The sequence below is a fragment of the Fundulus heteroclitus genome, chromosome 8 (assembly GCF_011125445.2).
Source record: "Fundulus heteroclitus isolate FHET01 chromosome 8, MU-UCD_Fhet_4.1, whole genome shotgun sequence".
NCBI lineage: Eukaryota > Metazoa > Chordata > Actinopteri > Cyprinodontiformes > Fundulidae > Fundulus > Fundulus heteroclitus.
Window position 1 is genome coordinate 13,141,638 of NC_046368.1, and position 24,528 is coordinate 13,166,165.

At 39.7% G+C, this 24,528-nt stretch overlaps 1 protein-coding gene across 2 annotated transcripts; it reads right to left on the bottom strand.

Annotated features, from left to right (window-relative positions):
• Positions 1 to 2,469: 2,469 nt before the first annotated feature.
• Positions 2,470 to 23,574, bottom strand: slc26a1 (solute carrier family 26 member 1). 2 transcript variants are annotated; one of them, XM_021319961.2, is made up of 8 exons: positions 23,423 to 23,574; positions 9,473 to 9,950; positions 9,068 to 9,274; positions 8,150 to 8,396; positions 7,829 to 8,060; positions 7,069 to 7,252; positions 4,861 to 5,148; positions 2,470 to 4,644 (listed from the first exon to the last, which is right to left on the bottom strand). In XM_021319961.2, exons 1-8 carry the CDS (start codon positions 23,491 to 23,493, stop codon positions 4,069 to 4,071), a joined length of 2,283 nt encoding a protein of 760 aa, XP_021175636.2. In that variant the 5' UTR covers positions 23,494 to 23,574; the 3' UTR covers positions 2,470 to 4,068. The 2 variants fall into 2 exon arrangements, with proteins under 2 accessions (XP_021175636.2, XP_012724903.2); XM_012869449.3 differs by lacking the exon at positions 23,423 to 23,574 and adding an exon at positions 16,887 to 17,049.
• Between the last annotated feature and the right edge of the window lie 954 nt (positions 23,575 to 24,528).

Here is a 24,528-nt window from a genome sequence, read left to right on the forward strand (position 1 = left end):
AAGTTTGGGAACCCCTGTTCTATAAGAGGAAGCTGTTGAGAGCAGAAATCATAAGCACTGATCCATATGTATGCTGGTAAAGATTCTCAGATCATTTGGAGTGATCCATGGGTAATTTCTACGTGAGAGAAAAGTGAAAGCGTAACGGCAGTGCTGGCTCCTTTCGTGACTTGAGAGAAACACAGCTAACTAGATAAGCTCAGAGCCGCTTCCCAAGTCTAGAGGATGAAAGACAGCATGCTCAAGTTAGTTGTAGTAAAAGCTCAGCTGATAGCTCTGCCTAGGAGAGACTAATTAAGCCACGCATATATTACATGGCACGTAGACACATCAATCATTGACTGCATGGGTGCACAGGCAGCTTCATCCAGCTTGTTTACAGTTAATAAGTAAAAGGTAAACCTCTTACATTACACCTGCATACATGGCATCAGTGAACTGTAAACGTGTACCCTGTCTTTTCTTTTTTTTTTTTTTGAGGATTTTACCACATGTCCTAAAGCATCGGTCACCAACACGGTGCCCGTGGGTACCAGGTAGCCCCCGAGGACCACATGTGGTGCCCACGAGCCTGTTAAAAAAAAAAAAAAAAGCACAATCCACCAATGAGCTGCATCTAAAACATTCATTTATTCCGTTACTCTTCTTGCTTATACACACTTGCATTTATATAGATTTAAAAATGACAATATCTATAACAAAGCTTAAAAAATGCGTTTATTTTACATAAAGTTAAGATGAACGCTGACTCTTCAAATTCAAAGGTCAGTATTGGTAGCCCTTCGTACGACACAACACCAGCAAGTGGCTCTCAGTTTCAAAAAGGCTGGTGGCCCGTCTTCTAAAGTTTGTAATTTCTTTTAGCTTGAAGTTGTAAAAGGTGGTGGTTAGGAGGAATTACCTTCACCAGACGTGACTTCAGTGTTTAAAAGTATGATGATAATGTTGGCTAACGGCATCCTTAACGGTGCCTAATTGTTACCTGTGCACATCTTACTGCTTAAAATGAGTTATTGGAAAAATTGTGGTATTTTCCTTCCTAAATATTATTTGTAGGGTTAATTTGCTTATTTCTGTTGTTCTAAAAACTTTAAGGAGATTTACTTAGTCTGTTTTCTCTATATAGAAAGATTTCTGCCTACATATTTTGGTCATGAAACCGAAATAGTAAAACCGAATGGGTCATTTTTTTTCTTTTATATGTTCATTTGATCCTGAGAAGAAGCATTTCAATATGCTATACAGCAATGAGCAAAAGTCTCAAGTCAGACCAAATATTCCTTATATTTTCCTTCCAATGATTCAGACTATCTTGTAATCCTTTGAGCGGACTAAAGCGAGATTCTTCTGGCTGTCTGGTCTTTCAAATCTTTACTTTTGAAAAATAAGTTTTGTGATTTTTTTTCTACTTAATTCTAACTCATACATAATTGAGGCATAACTAATGAGATGAACCACTGTAGTGTCCACACCTGAGGTGGAAAGAGTACCAAAATAATGAACTCAGGTAAAAGTACAGTTACATGTATAACATTTTACTTAAATACAAATAAAGTTTAAAATGTTACTCAATTAAAAGTAAAACATTTTCCTTTATGTAAAAGTTACTAAGTTACATTTGTATGAGCAGAAGAAAGTCCCTCTCCTGCTCTTCACAATGGAAAAGTGGAGACATTGGTCTCAAATGGTTTTTGATTAAAAAGACATATCAGGCTTTCAGTGCCTTCCTTTTGACATTCAGATTATTCAGTTGTGGTCTATATAAAGTGGAACTGCAATGCTTTGGAAATAATTAACTGCAATGCTTTGGAAATAATTAAGTAATTAAACGCCACTTTGTTAGCGCTGACGATGCTATGTTTAGCTTTAGCTTATGTCAGGTAACAATGTTATCTCACTAAACTCGATTGTTTAAGGCACACTGAGTTTATATAGCATTATAAAGCCGTTGCTTTTTTTTATACTTAAACTTAAACTGGCCCCTTAAGTATAGCCATGGGTTTACATATTTTTCTTGTGGTCAACTTGATGTGTTTTTGCTAGAGCCACTAACGTCCAACTGATGTGCCTCCATGTTTGGATCTGATAACGCTGTTTGGACACAGTCTTTACAGCTGATTATTATTATTATTATTTTGGTGCCAAATGGGTAAGTCTAAGTATTTTAGGAACTGCTGATCTACTGGCATCTCTACACTCAACCTTTTCTCAGGTTCACAGAGAATAGTTTGGGAAAAAAAGAAAACATCCAGTGAGTGGTGAGTAAACTACAAAAAAAAGATGATCATGTTCCACACAGATTGTACCTGTACACATCTTTTCACTTATGTTCTAATGTTAGAAATCTGCCATATTCACAACTTAAAAACGCTGCTGGCCTGTATGTTGATTTCAAACTGTAACATGCTGACTATGTCTTGTTTTTTCGTAAAAAAAACCCTTTAATAACCAAATAAGTCACACACATGCTTCACCAAAGACTTGTTTTAATCCAAGTACTAAATATTATTACATCTTTCTGAATGCTGAATATAAAAAAAAAGTTACAAATACAGCCACTGAGATTTCTAAAACTATAATCAGTGTTACTTAAATTAAATTAATACATGGAAGAGTTAAATTACTAGTTCATCTATATAAATAGTAATGCAGTCTATATTTACAATCATGTCTACATTACATCGTATTAAACGTTTTTCACATTGTACTGTCAGTTGTGCTATCAGTCTTGGTCTCAACAGGATTAATGACGATGCAAAACAGTAGTTTAACAAAAGAACAGCAATTTGAGCTTATTTCACTAGTCCCTAGATTTTTTTGATTAAAAAAAAAAAAGTTAAAAAATATTTCACTAAATACATGTGAGACTTCACCTGTTGCCACTGGATTTAGCAATGAAAACACAAAACATTTCAAAAGCACCATAAGATCTAATACTCAAACCCTTTTTTAATTTTATAGCTCCTGCTGACTGTTCAGAACAAGCCAGAGTACAAGTGAGCTCCACTGACCCGTTTTCTTAAGGCAAGGTTCTCTCGGAACGAGCAAAGTCCTCGTTTGTCACGTAAAATTTCTCTTCCTGACCGATTCCGTTAGTCAGGAAGAGTTTAACTACCCTTTTACAAATGATTTATAGCCCAAGGCGGCAGTTGGCATGTCAGGAAACGGTGGCTAAAGCTACAAGTCTGGACTCTGAACATGTGGAGTAACGTCCATATGGACTTGGTATATTCACACTTTTATAATTACGTAAGTGTTTATGGAAAACTCATAAATCAATAATGAATGCTAGTCATGCCCGCTTAAACACATTCCTAAGAATTGTGCAGTCAGGTTAAGCGAGCTGCCCTTTAGAAATTCAACACCTGTTGTGTCGGAGTGCTGTATCTCGTTTAATGCTCTGACAAGATCCCTTAAGCTATTCTTAATCGCTTCTAGTCATACTTCATAAAAAATGTTGTACACATCTACACTTAGCAACTAAAAACAATACACAGGCACTCTTTGGGGTGAAATGCCATGGGTGTGTTTGGTTTGGCCGTCAGCTCTTTTCCTTTCCCTTGTGCAAAAAGGAAGGGAGGAGAGACACGGTGGGACAAAGCTACATAGCAGACCACCACTGGCCCAGTCCATTTGTATAGGTAGAAGATAAGAGTCTGTAATGACGCAAAAATAGAAAGGAGAGCAAATGTTGAAACCTGGTGAACAGAAACACATAGGTTTGATCCCTATCGGGGAAGTGATTTAATCACTTGTCTTGCAACTTTTTGGCACATAGAAGAATATGAATTAAGCGTTGGAAGGAATTTACAAAAAAAAAAAACAATTTGTTCATTGTTGTATATGTTTCCTGGCATTAACAACAAACCAGCTCTTTGGATCTTGAAAATGCTCCAAAAAGCATTGTGGATCATTGCTCATTAAAAATATACTCTCACTTTATCTGTAAAACAAAGAGGTACCAATAGTAAGAGTAGCTGAGTTTCCTAGGCGTACTGTCAGAGCAATACACCCTTGTTATGGCCTACATTAAATTTTAAGCACAAAAACACATTTCCTCCAGACAATCTACACCACAGAGTCCTCAGCCTTGTTTTCCTCTGCCACTCTGTTTGCATGAAGAACAGCAGCATGAACTGTATAAAACAACAGATCACTTATGTCTTTGTTAATCTTCTCAAAGAACTCTCCCTTCTTCAGAGCATCAATGATTGGGGTGTTGCAGCACGCAAGGAGCACACTTACACCGATCTCTTTATATTCCTTAACAAGCGCTTGAAAGGTGGCCATGCCTGTTGAGTCAATGAAAGGGATGGCCGAGCAGTCTAAAACGATTGTGTGGAACTCCAGTTCTCTTTGGACGAGCCCTACAAAGACATCAAAGTTGGTTTTCTCCCCATTTGTCTTGGCTTGCTTTTTCGACTTGTCTTTCTCTTTCTTCTCTGCCTTTTTCCTCTTGGTCAGCTCCAAGAAAGGTTCGACTCCAACAGCTTTATAGAGGGCTTTGAGGAAAGAGTTCTTGTTGGCATAGTACAGAGGAGCCTGGAAACGGAAGATCTTAACCCGACTTGGCGCTGTGAGATTCTTGTACTCCTCTATGTCCTCATACAGATCGGTGTCGTTGACCTGGCCAAGGAGAGAGACCTGAAAAACAAAATCAGATCATAGCAGTTATGGTATCTGTATGTAATGTTTAGTACAAGGTTCTCTTCCAGACTGCAAGGGCCAATTTCCTGCAACTTTTACGTACATCCTTGCTCCAACCCACATTAATCCAGTGTCTAAGCATGCATGCAATAAAGCAATAAAGAGAACTGGATTACAAGAACAATGGTCTAGGATTTCTATCAGCTTACTAACCTTTGGGTTCTGAGTTTTATAGATGACGCAACTCATTGAAAAGACAATGCCTACAAGCAAGCCCAGCTCCACGCTGATCAGAGCTGTGGCTGACATAGCAACCAGCCAAACTACGGCGTCCATCCTGCTGCTTCGCCACTTGGCCGGTACATCCCTGAACTTCCTCAGCGCTCCCCGAAGGCTTACGATGATGATGCAAGCAAGGACACATTTCTGAAGTGCTTGGAAGTACGGGGCGAAGAAGAGTAGGACAAGAAGGACTACGAGGGCACTGATTAGACTCGATACCTGGAAAGGACAAAAAGAGGCAAAAGTAAATACTTTTTGTTGCTCTGAAACAGTAGTTGCAATAACTACATGCCATATCAGTGCATTTAAAAAAAAACAAATGCTAAACATCTTTTAGGCAATGTGGCTGTTTTTGTAATTAATTCTGAAGGTAATCACTAAGAGTCTGAGATGCTCCCCTTCAGAGAGTTTCAGGAAGTTTGCCAAGTCAAGAGAGACGAGGATGTCGCGCAGCTAAATTCAGGATGACGAGCGAAGGCGATTCAGCCAAAGTAAGTTGTTGCTCATATACTTTTGTCATCAAATACCAGATGCTTCGCTCTGTTTCGGCAACCCTTTGAACTCTCAGATAATTGGCTCTGGAACCGGGAAGTAAACAGGGGCTACACACTGCCCCGAAGTGGTTCCACTCCATGCCTCTAGGTTTGAAAGGAGAAAAACTAGACTAGACATTGTAGATGGGGGAGGACCGGTTGTTTAGGGAATATTACTTCCATCCCAGGTGACAAATGAAAAACAATTTAAATTAATTTTAAAGTAAATTTCTTACTTATTGTTCCTTTAAAGCAGAGTGTAACATCAAGTCAGTTAAATTCTGCAATATAAATTTAATCAGTTTAGGATTTGAGGGGATTATTAATCAGTGTCATATGCTTTGGTGTTGAACATAACAGGAGCACTAAAGGGGCAATAATGAGACCACCTTAAAAACAGGAATGGTTTTGCAGGTGGAGGCTACAGACATTTTTTGACTGTTTTTCAGTAGTTTTGCATTGGACAAGGTTCTGTGTCACTACTGGTAGCACGAGGTTATATCTGGACCCTACAGCGGTTGCACAGGCAGTCCAACTCCTCCAGGATGACACAGCAATACATGCCGTCGCCAGCAGGTTTGCTGTGTCTCCCAGCATAGTCTCAAGAGGATAGAGGAGATTCCAGGAGATAGGCTGTTGCTCTGGACAGGGCCATCTGAGGTTCTTAACCTATCAACAAGCTCCTTTGTGCAAGGATGAACAAGATGGGTACTGCCAGAGCCAAACAAAGTGACCTCCAGCGGGCCAATGGTGTGAATGTCCCTGACCAAACCATAGAAAAAAGACTTCATGAAGGTGGAGTGGGGGACCAACACCATTTAGTAGGCCCTGTGCTCACTGCCCAGCACTGTGGACCTTGACTGGCATTTGCCAGAGAACACCAGAATTGGCAGGTTCTGCACTGATGCCCCTGTTCTTTTTATAGATGAGAGGGTCTGCAAAAACGGCTGCCTCAATACATTGTTCATCATGATCGGTTTATTGGTGGGTCAGTGTTGTTCTGGAGAGGCATATCCATAGAGGGATGCACAGACTTGTAGAGGACAAGGATGGCATCCTGACTGATATGGGATATTGGGATGAGATCCTCAGATCCTATGTTAGACTGTTCATTAGTGCAGTAGGTCCGGGGTTTCCGCTGGTGCATGATAATGCCTGGAGCATTTGAAAGAACCACAAGCATCATGATGAAAGAACAGTCCAAAAGAAATTTGGAGGAATGCCTGACCATTTTATCAGTAGTTTCCTGAAATATTGGCTTGAATCTAGTCAGAATAAGTGCTACCGAGTCACAAGGAATGGGTCAAATTTTGAACAAATCTTTCAATTAAAAAAGGCATTTGCAATTATGGCATTTAGTTAATAAAAATAATTTTGGGAATCCAAAATGAGCTACAACAGCTGATTTAATGGCAAACAGCAGGGAAATAAGTTGTCTTTTCATGTAAATATCTGCTTTCAATTTTATATTTTAATTTTAAATTTGGATCCAAGCCATCTGATTGCATTCACACCATACAATATGTAGTTTTATTTGGTCAAAATGTCAGCACAAAAAGAAAAGATTCACATTAGGTTTGACTTTTTTTAATGGGCTGGAGCTCACCTGAGTCTGGCAGCCGGTTGAATCCTTCACCATTGTTTTTGCCAGTGCAGCGCTTGTGGTGAAACAGTGAAAGAAGGAGGGAACGACATTACAGAGTCCAATGGCCACCATCTCCTGATTGGGCCGAACGGTGTATCCGTGTTTCTTTGCGAACATCTCAGACAGCGACACAGTGAAGGCAAAACTGCAACAAATCCCATTAAACATGAAATGAATATTTAATTTCCCCTTGGGGCATGTGAATAGGACTTTTCAGTTGTTGGGAACAAGGATTTCAGCAAGTCACTCAGGAGTAAATAAAAACCCAAAAAGTCAAATAAAAAGTGGCTGCTGAGGAGTGAAATCAGGCAGATTCTGGACCCGTATGGACTCCTGGGCATTTGTTTGAATCGCTTTGGAGAAATTTGACAGTAGAACATACATCTGGCATTACATTCTAGATTTTCTGTATCACGTAAAAGCTCTTCAGATTATCTTTCTGCTCAATTTTAGTCTTTGACCAAGAAAACCAACACAAAAAACTGTGAGCTAATGTTACTTCCAACTGGCGTTACATTATGTCCAACACACTAACATTGGTGCCGAAACATCCCATCTAAGTTGGCAACACAAGCTTCATAATTTTGAATATATTTAGGGATTAGTTGTTTTTTTTAAATGCCTTCAAATCATTCAATAGGACATGTGCTTTCTAAGACAGATGGTAATAAAGCCACTATGGTGTAATTGCATGCATGCTGCCATTGTGGTTGCACATTACCTGATGACTGCTAAAGGAATGGCATCCAGTGCCACCCGTGGCATCATACTGAACGCTGGGATCTGAGGTGGGATAAATCCTGTGGGAATGTGACCGGAAACGCTGGAGTGGTATCGGGTACTGAACTCCCCAAAGTGGCTGGCGAGTGTAGCTCCTGCTACAACTACCAGCTCTGTAGGTAAGGGGATCTTCAGGCGGTCCTTGTAGCGGTCTTGGATCTCTTTCCCAGCCACTATGACAAAATATATAGTATTGTACCGCATTGAAGAAAAATACAGTGAAAAAACTAAAGACTATGAGATTCAAGAGTAGATGAATAACCTAAAATTGTGATGCATATGGCACTTGTGATGAGGTCACACAGGTTGGTCTTGTGAATGTTGGAGAAGATGTTAATCCAGGTAATGACTACTGTCCCATAGCCCTGATGACGAGGAATCTTTAGACCCAACAGGTATTTAGCCTGCACAGTCAGGATGGTGAAAGAAGCTCCTGTGGCAAACCCATCTAGCATGGGGGCTGAGAGGTAGACGGAGACAAAACCGAGACGAAACACCGCCATCAAAATCTGTTTGGGGAAACAGGGTAGAGAAAAGACAAAAAAAAATAAAAAATAGACGTTCTGAATAATCTTAATGCTAGAGATGTAGATATCAAGGAATTACCGTTTTTACTAAATATATCATTAAATGCAAAGTTAGCCAGAACTTTGGACATAAAGGCAACAATTTTGCATAATCTCATATAATAAGTTATTGACTCCATGCTAAAACAGGCTCAAGAATGATCACCAATTAAGGTCACAACACCACGCTTAGATTCAGGAGCCCAATAAAGGTTTTGCTTAACAATGTCTTGCACATATGTTGTTATAAGTCCGAAAGCTGTTAATTTGCTTTCAGTCAACCTTAGTTGCCTGGTCCTGCCAGACTATTTTAACACATTGGATGTTTTATATAAAATGTCAAGTTTTATTTAATATTCAAATGAAGCCTTTGTCACTGTTCAAACTTGTTAGGCTCTGAAAACAAACAGAACCAAACCCAAATGGTGAAGGTCAACACAATACACTCCTTGTTACAGTTAGATCACTGGACGGTAGTAGGGTTGGATTTTATTCCTTTATTTGCTCAAAACATGTTGGCCAAAGACTAGGAGACAGTATTACATAATCTGTATTAGTTATTTAACTTGTATAGCAATCGTAAAGAATATTCAGAATCATCCCCCTTCCTTTACCTGATAGACACCCGCCAGGAATGTAACGGCAACAGCGACACTGATGGCAAAGGAGTCCTTCCCTAACTGCATGCCCATCACCTCCACGGTGTGCTCGGGTGTAAGAGTGAGGTTGGCACCCAGGGTGTCGTTTAAGACTTCATGAGGAGATGGGGTGGAGTCCTCGTTCAGATCAAAACCAGCAGCGAAAACTTCCCTAACCACCACCTACAGAGACAGCATCAACAGCAAATATTCATTATGTGGCGAAGGTGAGGCAAATCGGCCAGTAATATCAAATTTCAGTAACTAAATAACTCATAAATGTAGCAATTACTGTACATTGTGTTTAATGACAGCAACAAATTAAGAATGAGGTCACTGTTCGGGAACAAACAAAATTCTCCAAAACTGTTTTGCTGTTACCTGTCCCACCATGAGGCTCATGAGGCTGAAGATCCCAACTGAAACATGTCTGGATGTCCCCATGAGAAAGTAGATGATATTGGCGTAAAATGAGGTGTACAGACCATAAATGGGGGGCACTCCTGCCAACAGGCAGTACGCGATGGCCTGCGGTACCAAAATGACACCAACAATCACCCCAGACATCACATCGCCCCAGATGTACTCTTTAAGCTTGTATTTTGGCAGCCAGCGCACCACGGGGAAGAACCCCGTCAGAGTGGAGCGGACCTTTGGTCCAGAGCAGGTCAAACCTTTTCTCAGCTTTGACTTAAGAACAGAGACTGCCGGCTGTCGCTGGCGAACGCGCCGCTCCAGGAGGGGTGGCGGGACCAATGGGGTTTCTGAGTCTGGAGAGACCTCCTCCATGGTCTTGTTGAAGAAGAGGAGGCAGCACGTGGAGATGAAGGAGAAGGCCCAGAGGCTGTCAGCTGCGCTCCTAGATCAGAAAAACAGGATTACTGACAGATTCTTGCCACCACATATCTGTATACTTTAAGGCCTACACTGCAAAAATGGAACTAAAAGTAAGTAAAATTTTCTTGAAATGATTGTCTTTTTCCTTGATTTGAGCAGCTAAATAAGACTATTTACCAATGGAATAAGAGTTTTGCACTTAAAATAAGTACATTTCATCTCCATCATCTTATTTCAAGTGCCGGATATCTAATTATCTTATCTTAGGGGTAAAAATACTCATTCCATTGGCAAATAGTCTTATTTAGCTGCTCAAATCAAGGGAAAATATACTAATTTTAACAAGACTTGACTTACTTTTAGTTCCCTTTTTGCAGTGTATCACAAGAGTTTAGAAACATTTTATTCTACAAATACATGCTATATATTTGATGGTCACTTTGTTAGGTACACATGTTCAGTTGGTTGTTAACTTGGCTATTCACAATGAAGCAACTCAATTCATTCAGACCTTTAGAGGGGAAGAAGATGATTTGCTAAAGTCAAAACTGAGCATCAGAAGGGAAAAGAAAGAGAGTTCGGTGACAGGCGGGTTGGTGTCGTGGGTGTTTGAGAAACAGCTGATCTGCTGGGAATTTCATGCACAAGCATCTCTTTGATTTACAGATATTGGTACCAAATAGAGATAATATCCAGGCAGCGGGAGTGGCGTGGACAAAGACTCCAGAGGTCAGAGGAAAATCGGCAGTTGGCATGCTGACAAAAGGACAACAGCAGCTCAAATAGGTGGTTACAGCAAAGCTATCAAGGATACCATTCTGAATGCAAAACCCATCAAACCTTTTGGCAAATGTGCTACTGCAAGCTGAGGAGCGCACCAGGTGCATCTCCAGTCAGCTAAGCATAAGAAACTGAAGCTACACACCTGGATCTGTCATGCCTTGTATCAACTGTTCAGGCTGGTGGTACAATGATGTGGGGGATATCACCTTTAAACACTTTGGGCCCCTTGTTACCAACTCAGCATCATGTAAATGTATGAGCCTAACCGAGTATTGTAACTGACCACATCCTTCGCTCAATGACCCATGGCTACTTCCAACTAGATAAAGCAGTATGTCAATACTACTCATGATAATACGTTCACTATACCCCAACTACCTTTCTAGTTACCAGAGGCTTCATGTATAAAGTGTGTGCATGCACAAAAAATAGGGAACAGCTTGGGATGTATGAAAATTAACATCATGGGGAAGTGTGCGGAAATACACGTAAACGTTTGACCTGCCGCAGACTTTTTCAGTCGACAATACCAAACAACAAACTATTAAAACGTACTTAAACACACTGAAATTAAACTTCATTCAGTTGTATTTAACTCAAGGAGCATTGAACCCGATAATGTTTCACGAGTTTGAGCTTTTATGGTATAAACCCGTATAAAGAAATATAATTACATCATCCAACTGAATACACATCATAACTGATGGAAACAACATTAATCAAATGTAAGCTGTAAGTATTCCTTTGTGTTTGTCACATCTAAATAGGAAATGAGCACCAGTCTGTGAGCTAATGCAAAGGGAATTCATCTAAATCATTTAAAGGGCTCTTTCCTTCTCTCTGAAAAAGAAAGTGGGGTCTGTTCAGCAGATAGATTCCTTAAAAAGTACGGGGGACGATTCATAAAGTAGTCAAGGTGGAGACAATCACACATGGCAATAGATAGCTGCGTAAAGTTGTGTGTAATTGTGGAATGATGGTAGCGTTTGGCACTGCCAATGTGGCAGGAACATGTTGGCCAGAAACCCAACTGACCAGCTGGCATATCATGATGAGGGGCTTATTAGCCGGGTTAGATTGGACAGGATTTATTATTTTTGAACAGGCACCAGGCCCCAGTTGCTAACATGACACTGCCCTGTCTGGCAGTGTCATGTTAGCAACTGCTGTCTTAATGCCAAAGAGAGCCCAACAGAGCCCAACACTTTCACAAGTGGAGCATTACTGATTTCGCCATAGTGCTCAACTTGATATATATGCAAAAAACCTTATTAGATATTCTGGAATTATTTCAAGTTCAATGGACACAGAAACGGAAAGATAAAAGAGAAAGAAAGAGAAAGAGATGAGACAAAATGTTAAATGGGTGAAAAGGAGACAAAAATAGAGCAGAGGAAAAAGAGGGCACAAGATAACATTCTCGGAGTCTGCTTCTACACTGCAGAGATATAAAAAGAACAGCAAAACCAACCAAAAAAGAAATCTCACAGGTGCAAACTACCAACACCTTTGATAACATCACTGAAAAATACGTGGTATTATTTATGGTAAAACAATATGCATATAATGAAAGCCACAGCTAATTAATACGTTTATCTGAATCCAAAAGCAGCTGTATCCAAGTACCTGGAGCTTTTTGCGAGAGGGCACTAGTATATGTCAGGTTTATCCATACGAAAAATTCTCAATAGTGGTTGTGAGGAGCCGATAACCAACCCCCCACAGGGCACCGATGCAGACATTGGGAAGGCCAGATCCCTAGAAGCCCCGAAAGGGTTCCCAGAGCAAAGGAGCCCAAAAAGAACCAACACAGGGATAGCTGCCTCTCCCATCCCAGGGAAGAGCAGAGGAGAGACCCAGGAAAGCCCCAGCAGCCACATTGCTGTGTGACCCCAAACTTGACATAACCGGTCCATACTCCAGCCCCTATCCCCCCTCCCAGATCCCAGCCCAACAACCCATGAGCCCATCCACCCGGAGATGGGGCCAACACGCTCCCAACGGGCCAACCAACCACAGCCCACACCACAAACCTTGATGCGCTGCCTCCCCCACACCCTACTCTCCATGTTTAAGCCCCACACCCTATTCCCGAGGAGAGCAGAAGTGCCAGCCCCAGCCAACCTCCAGGACCCAACACCCATCCCCAGCCCAGACCCTGTCAAGTGGCCCGCTCCTCCTCCAGGCTTCAAACTCCGGATGGCAATCTGAGAACAGGGGTGTGAAAAAACCCCGAGCCTGTTGTGTTGTTGCCTGTTGCTGAAGTGAATTTAAAACAGGGAGGGCTAAAAGGTGGGCGCCGGGTGCAGCACACCCCTCCTACGGAAGGCAACCGGCACCAGTGCGCCCCTTCCACACCCCACCCAGAACCAGTAGAGTCTAAATGCAGTTTTTTTTTTGAGGGTGAGGGAAGCCATGAGGGGAGAGACCTTCACAATCAGCCTGAACATAACCCTGCACCCTAAGCCCCCGAAATGCAAAATACTGACCTAAACAACCGAAAAACCCAATGTTTTGCATCCCTTACAATTCTCAGATATAACATTTTCTGAAGTGACAGCAGGTCACAGACCTATTTAATTTCTTTAAATTCCTTATGTCAAATCATGTAAACGTCTTGGAACAATTCCTCCAAGGTGAAGATTCACCCAGGATTACACATTAACTGTACAGACCTATTCTTGGTAAAAGGCAACCAACCAAGAAGGAGCAAAGAGTTAGTTTAGTGAGAATACAAGTTTTCTTCACTGTTGTGCTGATGAAAGTATTCAAATCAACAGTCAATGTTAAGCTATTTTACGCAATGTTGTGGTATGTTTTGTTATAATGTTGAAATCGAAACAAAATGTGGTTACCCTTGCTTTAAAGGTTGTAACACAAGTTGTTCTATCTAAGGCATTAATGCACCACTGCTGGTTAGTCATCTTTACTCTGTGCTGACATTCTGTGTTTGGAGATCGTGGTTGGGGTTGAGTTAAAGACAAGTATGCAAATGCAATGAGAAAACTTAGAGGATATCCATATAAGGACGGTAAAACAACCCAAAAGTGCTGGCCAAGAAGTCAGAACTAAAAATGGATATGAATACAAACTTAAAATTATCTTTGGGTAGAGCTGAGAAAAACTGCATTAAATGCTGAACTGTTAAACATTAAAGTATTCACACTATGTTGGTTATCCTCTAAACTTTCATCTACTGCTGCAGTGAAGTGGACTCATCTGGCTCGCCTGTTAACGTTCAGATGAACTACATGCAAACTCTGTTCAGATATTCAGAGTATCCAGGAATTTTTACTGCACAAAAATAGCACAGCAGTTTTTATTTTGAAACTCACGAGGTTCCCAGACTACAATTTCGAACATCATCAAGAGAAACGGATTTAGCAGTAGATTGTATACAGTTGGGTCTATATCTGCCTACACATGAATAGCAGAAGTTACTTTTAGATTTGTCATCGTGCTCTTGAAACAAAGCAATAGTCTGTATGTTTTTTTAAATAAATGTATGTAGTTCAAAAGAAACTCCAGTGCTAGACCAAGGATGGTGCAAGACCTGATACTTAAATGGTTCTTGAAAAAAATCTGTTAGTAACAGTTTTTCCCCTTCATTTTTTATAGCCAGTAAAACACTTTTAAGCAGCCTCATTGTATCTTTTATGAAATATTTTTGACAATTTAGTGTTATTGTGATATCATCAGTCTAATCTCTAAATACATTCTGAAAAACAATACAAAACACTGTTGATATTCCCGGACCCTCTTCACAACGGTAACCAAACCTCTTATTGGTTATTTATAGATGCCGTTGCAAAGGAGACTCTGATGAGCCTTTTCAATCAGGATTCATTGAAAGCTGCTGGTGATAATGACTAAATGGTGTTTATGAATCCTGCTGCTGAATGGAGTTACGAACTCCACCTCAACTAGGGCTTGAGTTGGTATCAAAGCTGCCTTTACCTGGAAGCTGTGCTTTTAAATACTGCAGACACACGTTACAGCATTTCAGTCGGGATTTCTAAGCAGCAGCAGGTAATAAAGAACAAACTATGTATATAAGCACTGCTGCAAACACGGTTTCAATCAGGATTTATTTAAAACGCAGCTAGTGACAAAGCTACATATGAAGTGGTGCTTTCGGAAAACTACTGCAAACAGCAGTGACGTGCAACACTTAAATCAGCTTTTACAAATTTAGCTAGTTAGCTTTTTTGATGCAGGCTCAGTGGTGGGTCTGAACCAACATTCACTTTATGACAGACGATATTAAAATAGCACTTTCACCTCGTAATTTTTTATACATTTTCTTATTGTTGTCGATGGCTGCCCCCAGATTTAACAAACTGACAGCAAAGCTAACTCAGAAATCTGCTTTAACCTGCTCTCAGAGCTCTTAGCACTAGGACAGCAGCAACACGTTTGTTGGTGCAAGACTTGGTGATGTTGGCTGTGCAATCACAAAGAGCTGGCGCTACGCCGCCACTGTTCCCCGTTTAGCAATAGAGCCGGTTTGGCTGGAAAATTGTATGTTAGAAAATGAGGCTGAAACATATATATTCGTACATATATAGCTACTGTAGAAAGATGTTATCCAAAGTGGAAAAATACTCTCAAATTCAAGAACTGATGGGGGATTCATTTAAAAAGCGCCAAATACACCACTATCTTTGGTAAAAGAACTGCTGTCTGAAGGCTGTCACCTGGACGTCTGCGAGAAACATGTTTTTAGATTAGAAATCTTTAATTCTGAGGGTTTCTACAGAGAATTGGTCGACACACATGGCTCTCTTGGCCTTTACAACCCTAGAGTGATATTCTTTGTCAAAACACTCATTGAATCAAGTGATCAGCTCATGCAGGAAACGCATGAATACAGCTTGCACTCAGTTAAAAGGCTTTTCTAACAAGGTTACTGTTCATTAAATAGCAGCACAGACCGTGTGTAAGAATACACAAAGCTCTGTAATTGACGTGTAATCTGCCTGTGTCATCACAACGCTGGTATGCGCTTTGATTTAGACTTCCTGAGGCAACGGCGGCTCTCAGGAACTGATATGACGTGAAACGAGGACCGCTGATTTCTTTGTTTATTTTACGTCTAAACAAAAATAAAACTTTTCTTGACAAAATGGAGAATACAAATTAAATTCCTGATTAAAGTTATAATCGCTGTCTTTAGCAGAATTACCCTTGAGTCAGTGGAGTGCTTCAGGTTGCACTGAGTCGTTCACTTTGAAGAAGCCGATACAAAGATCCGCGTCTGTTCAAATAGGTCCTCTAAATCTCGCCTCACGTTTTTATATGACAGAAGACAGCGCAGACAAATAACCACGCTTTTCACTGTACTACATCATCCTTTTGAAACTCTTTGCTCTGACTGACAGGTTAAAAATGGTCTTTATTAACTGCTGATCACTGCTGGAATCACACTGAGGGCCTTTGGGGGCCCAAAGCAAATGAGATTTACCGAAGTGTCAACACATAACAACAGCGAAAGCAGCTGATTAAAGGCGATTCCGCTGGCCGTCACTGCTCTCCAGCTTCTACCACCTGACATAATAGCACCCCGCTGCTGCTCAGAACAAAAAAAAAAACCCTCAAAGGACAGATCAAGTCCTTTGAGAGAAAAACAATCTGTTTAATCAAGACTGAACTCTGCAGAGTTGAAATTAGAACATTTTGTGACAACACATGGCTATTTAAAAAAAAAAAACATCTCCGTAAAATCCAGCCACGTGTGGCCTTGTCTGTATCGCAGCAACAGAGGCATTTGCCTTCAGGTTAGTAGCCGTTGTCTTTATCTCTGGTCTTGGTTGTGACCTTGGCGACACCATTAACGCCCTATTAAAGGAGGTCAAAGTAATTCTTCCTCTATTGAGTTCCCGTCTTTAAAATCATTGTGACGACAATCTCAAATAAGAGAAAAAACAAACGTCTGCTCTCGAGCCTTGTCTTTTTCCGACTTCAAAGATAAAAGCAATCAAAGTGTACAAACCCTGTGAATTACTGCTTTTGTGTTTTTAGTGATTAAGAAAATGGTTTAAAGTTTTTAATACAACTTATCCAAACTTACAAGTTTGAAAAATTAGAATTAACTGAGCAGTAAATAAAAACACATCCAAATGTAATCATTCGTGTGTCCAGACCAGTCTTTAATCTTTAATGATGGTGTACTCACTTGCAGAGTCACTGCTTCGTGGACGACCAGGAGTTACGCTCTCTCCAGAGTTGGCAGCTCGTTTTTTAAACCTGCGCGGCTTTGTGTTCGGCTCTGTGCGTGACTTCTGCTGCTGCTTTGTCATCCGAGCGTTCAGGCTCAGTAGATGAGGGTACGATCTCTTGCAGAATTTATATCAAGATAAGAACGAGCCCTTTGCTCACCCTCAACCTGCCTCCTATTGGCCTGATCCCCGGCAGTGGGTGTGACCTTATGTTTTATGTGTGTGGCTTTGGAGAAGAGGTCAAATCAAGCACATTTTTTTACTGCATGACGATGTTTATCTTTCCTGCTGGATGTTTGGGACGGCAATTTTGATCGCAGACAAAAAAGAAAAAAAAGAAGTTGAACAGCTCTGTGTGTCAACATGTCTTACTGTTTAAATACGTCCTGTGGACAGAGTGGATTACATGGCAAACAATAGATAACCCTGACCAGCGGCGATGTGGTGCTTTGATTTATGTAAATGGAGAGGGGTATGTTGTGGGTTTATTTTAACCAAATAAAGCACATGGGAGGGAAATGTGTTTGCAAAAACACAAAATAAACATGTAATGGATCACAGCAATCATTGCAATGTGTAATTTGTGCTTCTGATTAAGCAAAAGGAGATTGCAGGAAAAACATTTTCGCTTGATTTTTTTGATTCTGGCTAATAATTTTGAATAATGCTTTGCTTGATTTATGTTCTTGTCTCAGGGCGTCACGTTTCTCTTATATTTGCAGTTATAGAGAATGACTCTTGTCAGCAAAAGCTGCCAAGTTCAAATTAATTTATTTGGCCAATGACATAAAATCAACATTTCTCGTGAGATATTATAAACATAAAGCCACACATTTAATAGCACAAAGGAGAAGAGTCCAGCTGCCCCCTGCTATATATGCCTATCCCTGTCCCCTAGTCGTGCTGTGCAGGACTAGGGGGTTTTGGGGGGCCGCAGCTACAGCTGCATATGCTTATATATACTTGGCACAAAGCCTAGATGATGATGTCACACTTTTGTAAGCTTCTGATTGGTGAATTCACAACATTTGACTTAAATGTGGCCTGTCATGTAAATTTATTAAGAAAACAACTTAAGCTTCTGGCTTCCTTCTGACATAATCTTCAAATCAAAATCAATCAACTAAAGTGTCAAGGAAGAGAACTGTTGACCTCTACAGCTCTGGTTATTCTGTTCTTAATTATATGCACATATAAACACCATGGAAATTTTCAGCCATAATGTTTTTTTATAAAAGGAGGCATATCCTCCCCCCCCCCCCCCCCCCCCCCCCCCCCCCCCCCCCCCCCCCCCCCCCCCGGAGATGAACATGTTTTGTTTAGAAATATATGTATCACCTCTTGATTAAAAGCAAAAGATCTCATTGCAGCTGTTAGCTGAAGCTGGTAAACTAGTGAGATTATCGAGTCCCTCATTGGCATGGGCTGACACGCACACCACTCAGGTAGAAGGCAGCCATTAATACAAAACTACTTAAAAAAAAAATAGCCAACAGGATCCTAAATGTTTGGAGACATGTCCTGCATTGAATATCAAAGAAGTCAAAGGGCATCGTCAGAGACTTCAGGAAAACTCCCAACCCTGCTGTAATGGAGACTGTGGACAGCTACAGGTACCTGAGAACAATGCTGGACAAGTCTCTCAACTTTGTCCGATAGTCAAACCTTTTTCACATTGATAAAAAAACTGACAATTTTACTCTGTAGACATTTTAACATTTGGTATTATTGCTTGGTGAGGCAACTGGTCTTTGGAAATTTATGAGCTGTGTGTTTAACTCTGTATTTAGCTAATTATATATATATATATCTATATATATATATATATATATATAGATATATATATATATATATATATATCTATATATATATATATATATATATATATATATATATCTATATATATATCTATATATATCTATATATATATATATATATATATATATATATATAATTAAAAGCAGATTTTGGGTCGCAAAAATCTGCATTCAAGATGTAGTCATGTTTACTATAAAATTAAAGATAATGTAATAAGCGTGGTCATTAAAAGACAACCGCTTTACACTTATGTGTACATTTTCAATTGTAAAAAGCTTTTAACTTTGTAATAATTTTACTCTAAATAAAAGTAAACGGCTCCATCTGCCATCATCTGTGCTTGTGGGACAAATAATTTTTGAATTACAGTTTGGGGCCGCACAAAATCTCTTCAGGAGCCACAAATGGCCCCCGGCCCCCATTTGGACTCCAAGCATACCTCTAAATTAGTTACAAGGGACAACAAAGACAATTTTTAGTAGTGGCCATAAGACAGCCTTGATTTCAGTCCCACGGGTAATTTGTGGGCAGAGTTACTCTCTCTCATCATTCTGGCATTTTTCAAATATAAATCATTTTGGTAATCTTTGCAGACCCAAAATAGGAAACTTCTTTTGTCTGATTAGATTTATGAAAGTGAGGAAAAAAAGGCTGTGTTTATTTTTGCATAGTGTCTGTTGTTTATTAAACCATTGACTCAAGAACTTATTGAAATTCTATTCCAGAAATGACTGTGTTGAGTGAAATCTGCTGTTTTGGTGTGATTTCACTGTGTCTGTTTAAAAACCTGCCAAAAGAAGGGTGCAGCAGTGCTTGCACAGCTTTGTGTTTGTACAGAGCTGAGCATTCGCCCAGCAAGTTGAACCATTAACAGACTGAACTGAAAGAAATCAGAGTGAGTTCTGAATGTCAAAGCCGCCTGAAAAGGGATGTTTTTGCTGTTAATCTGTCATGCCATCTGAATTAGATGATGCATTTTCATAGCATTTAAAAATGTCATGTCATGTACTGGCATTTCCACCTAGTGGCAAGTTTGGCCACATACATGAAAACAAACGAGCTAAAGTCTTTGGATTTTATTAGCGGACATGTCCTGGGCTCTTGAATAGGTCAGTGAAAAAACTTTTACATTAACCTTTTTTTTTTTTTTTTTTTTTTTTTTTTTTTTGCTGTAGTCTCAAACTGAAAATGTCACTTCAAAAACGTGAATTTTTACCTAACATTTGGTGCAGCATATTTACTCATTATTTTGGTGTTAATATATTTTTTATACAAACCCTTATAGAATAGATTACTTGGTCTCATCTTGGTATAAATTCTTTCCAGATCGTCTGTCAAGCTCTCTTCTCTTCAGCTCAACCTGCAGCCCTTTAATGCCATTTACTGTAGGTTTTAGATCACTTTTGGAAGGAGGTCTTCTGTCTACTTGACAGAAGACTACTTGAATGTACATGTTCTGTCTGCCCAATTGTGAATATATCATATTTAAACACAGAGATAAATGAATAACTAATTCAGTTACTGGCCACTGAGAAACTTAGAGCGAAGTAGTAACTTTAAGTAAACAGAAATGTACCTTATGATAATTTTTAATGTGCAGAACACATGCTACACCTTATCATTATGGCCAGATTATGTAAGTATGTAAGTTCTTTGCAGCTTATGAAATATATCCAAATTAAATTTGGATTTTACTATTTTTTCTCTGTGTGAGAAAATACTATCACAATATAAAAAAGTTCCTTTTAAGGCTTTTTACACTGTATTTCCTGGTAGACCAAGAAATGTGAGGATTGCTGAAACTGCAACATCTATTGCTAGTCAAATGGATAAATTTAGATTTATATGCATTTAAAAATGGATTTTCTTGCCGCTTGCATATAAGGAAAATACCAGGTGGTTTTCTTAGCTAAACTTACTTTTCAGATAAAGTTTAGGTTTTTTTAATTATGGTTTTGTTTGAAGGACAATGACAATGATCTGCTGATTTGGTAGTTTCTATGTAACTTGACTTTACGTAATACATTTATTCAGATTAACGGCAGTTTTATAGATTTTGAGTTTGTATTTTTGTTTTTGGAGCATTTCGTAAACCAGCCTATAAGAACAATCTACTTACATCTTTAATATTTGAAAACTTTACACTTACTGATAAACTAAAACAAAGAAGCTTCAGGTGTCTCTTCAGTCTAATTTATATTTTCCTTTAGTTTAAAATGTTTTTAAAAAACCTAGAACCAAACACAAAAAAACTAAAATGTTGGTTAAAATGAGAAAAAACTTGTATTAAAATAAGATTTCTCAAGCTTCTTGATTTATAACACAAGGATATTTTATTGGTCTACCACTTTAAGTACAACATACTTTTCAAGGAAAATATATTGCTGTTCTGACACTTTGTCGAGTATTGGAACAAAGAAATATGATGCCTCCCTGTACATTGTAAAGGACATACCCCTGACTTTGCCCCCTTTTCTATTTTTGCTTTAACTCCGTTTTAATTGCACTAGATCAGTTTTCATTTAATGTCCACCCACCACCATCTAAATCTAATCAGCCTTGCTTTATCTCATTTTGTTACATTTAGTACATTAATCTACCCGCGGCCTCTGACAGGCTCAACAATTTCCTTGACAAAGTTAATATACGCAACACAAATGTTATGGCCTCCCATCACTTTGAAGGACTACACAATCTTGTTCAATTAGAGACGCTTTAACCCACTCTACCCCGTAACACAACTGTGCAACATCAGCTTAAAAAGCAAACATCAACACAAAACTCTTCTTTTAGTTAAATGCCTAATATATTCAAATGTATCTTTGTAACAGGAGGAGAAAACCTAACCTGCAGCAGTGAAATTGCTCTATTTAACACAACAAAAGATCTGCGAATGCCTTGCATCCTTCTTCATTTGCTGCTAGTCGCATCTTTCATATAATCTTCCTTAACCTTCGAGTTTCCAGTGGCATCTCCAGCACATCGCACACTTAATTTTCTGTGGCACAGGAAATAGAGAGTTCATGCTGCGTGTTGCCGGTTCAATCCCCCGTGCCAACCGTCCCTGTCTTTGCGTCCTTGGACAAGACACTTCACCTGCTGGCGGTGGTCAGAGGGCCCGGTGGCGCCGATGTATGCCGGCCTCGCCTCTGTCAGTCAGCCCCAGGGCAGCTGTGGCTACAATGTAGCTCACCACCGTCAGGGTGTGAATGTGTGCATGAATGGGTGAAGGACTGATTGTAGTGTAAAGCGATTTGGAGTCGTCGGACTAGTTAAAGCGCGATACAAGTACAAGCCATTTACCATTCTTCATTCTTCTGCAGTTGCAATCAAGATTTCCTACTACAAAATTTCCAGCCACAGCCCTCATCAGTGTCCTGTGGAGTTCCCCAGAGATAACTTCTAGGGCCCCTTTTGTTCTATTATTTATATGTTGCTTTGCATTCATAACCCTTAAAGTCAAACAAAAACCCTGGAAATTTTGTTTTTTCATTAATTATATAATGGCAAACTATAAGTATTATCCCTAGTAATTTTGTGCCAATGCACGACTATATAGAGTAAAATGGTATTTTAAAAAAAAAATCGTTTCTGTGCACGGGAATCACATGGGAATATTCGTAATTGTTACGTAGTACTTGCACGAGGCACCAATGTGTTATACTAACAATTCCACACGTTTCACATGAAAGTGGTTGAGTACTTTTGTTTGACAATTTTTTTTATTTTTTTGTTGTTGTGTAATGTTACAACAACTGTTACAACAAATGAGATTTTAACACAGAACCATCTTTTGCTGTAATTGCGGTATTGAATCTTTTGCTGTGTCTCTAACTTTGCTAATCAAGGGACGAAATCTTTGTCCTAGGTTAACTTAGAGTATGTCTGGAGTCTGGAAGAGGAGCGGTCCACCTGGTCAGGGTCTGGGCTGAGTGTGGGCGTTGGGTCCCGGGGGTTGGCTGGAGCCGGGGATATATATATATATATATATATATATATATATATATATATATATATATATATATATATATAGTTTCACACAAGCTCTTGTAAACACAGGAGAAACCGAGGTGCGTGCAACAACCAAGTCACAAGAGTAGTCTCTTGCCAAAGGATAAAATAATTGAGTATTTAGAATATGAATTACTGAAAGCATGCCAATGTCAGTGTGAATGTGTCATGAATAAAACAAATTGTCTGAAAGCGAAGATGAATAAATACAGCTGAAATGGACTGGATGTGAGACAGTGAGTCTCTGTATGTGAAAGCGTGTGGGTTTGACAATGAGTGCGGCACTGAATGCCATCATTGTTGGTGTAATGATGTGGCCACTAATTTCTTCGTATCACTGTGATGTACTCAGTCATCTTTAAGGTTGCATCAGCCTTCTACCATATTGCTAAAACCTAAGCCGCAAAGCAACTGTGTCATTTCCTGCTTGAAAAAAAAGGAGGAGGGGGAGAGAATCTGAAGATGTGAGGTGTTTCCGCCTGCATGCCCCATCACCTTTTTACCAGTCTGTCACCATGAGATCCCCCAAAAACCCTGATCCTGTTCCATGTGAGAGGATTACTGCACTTTGGCTCCATCTGCAGCATCCATCTGTCCACAGATCTGTTCCCCTGTCTGCATGAATTTTTGCTTAAAACCAGTTTCAAAGAAGGCTTGGACTTACCACAGAAGCGGCAGCGTGAGTGCGTCCTGGAGACAGGACCTGCCATGCCTCCACGTGTGGTGCCTGCTCATCCACCATCAGTCTGTTTGCTACTATGCTGCTCCCCACTCTGCTGGCTGCTGGTCGTGTGTGTTTTGCCTCTTCCTGTTTCCTACTGCAAAGCATGACGGGAGCTGCGGCCGTTGTCTTGTTTCTGCGTGTCGATCGGAGAGCCTTACAGAGAGGAGGGGGAGAGAAGACGAGGGATGCGAAGAGGGAGGAGGAGGGGCTGGGGCCTGTGGATGAGGATTACCATGGCGACTGAATTCCTGCAAGTTTTTGGGTACTTATGTTGTGCAAATTATATTCACACTGATTGACATAGTGGCCATAACAAAAAAATCTGCATTTAGAACATACATTGGCTGACAAAAAAAGCAACCTTGAAGAATCTTTTTTGTTTTTTTGTTTTTTTTGCTTTTTTGGCACACTGATAGTAAATCTTTCAGATGCTGATTTTATTTATGAAAGAAAAAAAAATCTATTGAACCTTTCTGATAACAGGAAGTAGGATTTAACAAAAACTGCACAAAGCAATACAACATGTGCTGATCCAGAGAAATTCAAGAAAATGATGAGAAACAATTTAATTAACCCTCCTTTTGCCTTCGAGTTGTAATGACCTGAAACTGTGTTTAAAAGCAGAGTAAAACCCAAAATTATATATTTTTTAAACTTGAAATGTGATTACTTTTCCTAGATGGACCCCAGCATTGGAAAAAGTAAGATTTTACCTCATATAAAATGAATAATAGTAATTGATAAGAAACAAACTGAGCAAAAATGCATTCATGTGTGAGTTCCAAGGTAAAAACTAAATAAAACTACTCCCATCTCACATATTTGCAATAAAAAAACATCTTGAGGATCCTCAAGACTGTAAGCCATTGCATTTGGCCACAACCTGGAACGGCATTTCAGAAGAACAACATAATACCAACAGTCAGATATGGTGGTTGTTTAGTGATGTACCAGGGCCGCTCTCTTTCTTTAGGACCTCGATCACTTCCTTTAATTAATATAGGCAGGAATTCTGCTTTCTAGCAGAGGATCCTGACGTCAGTATC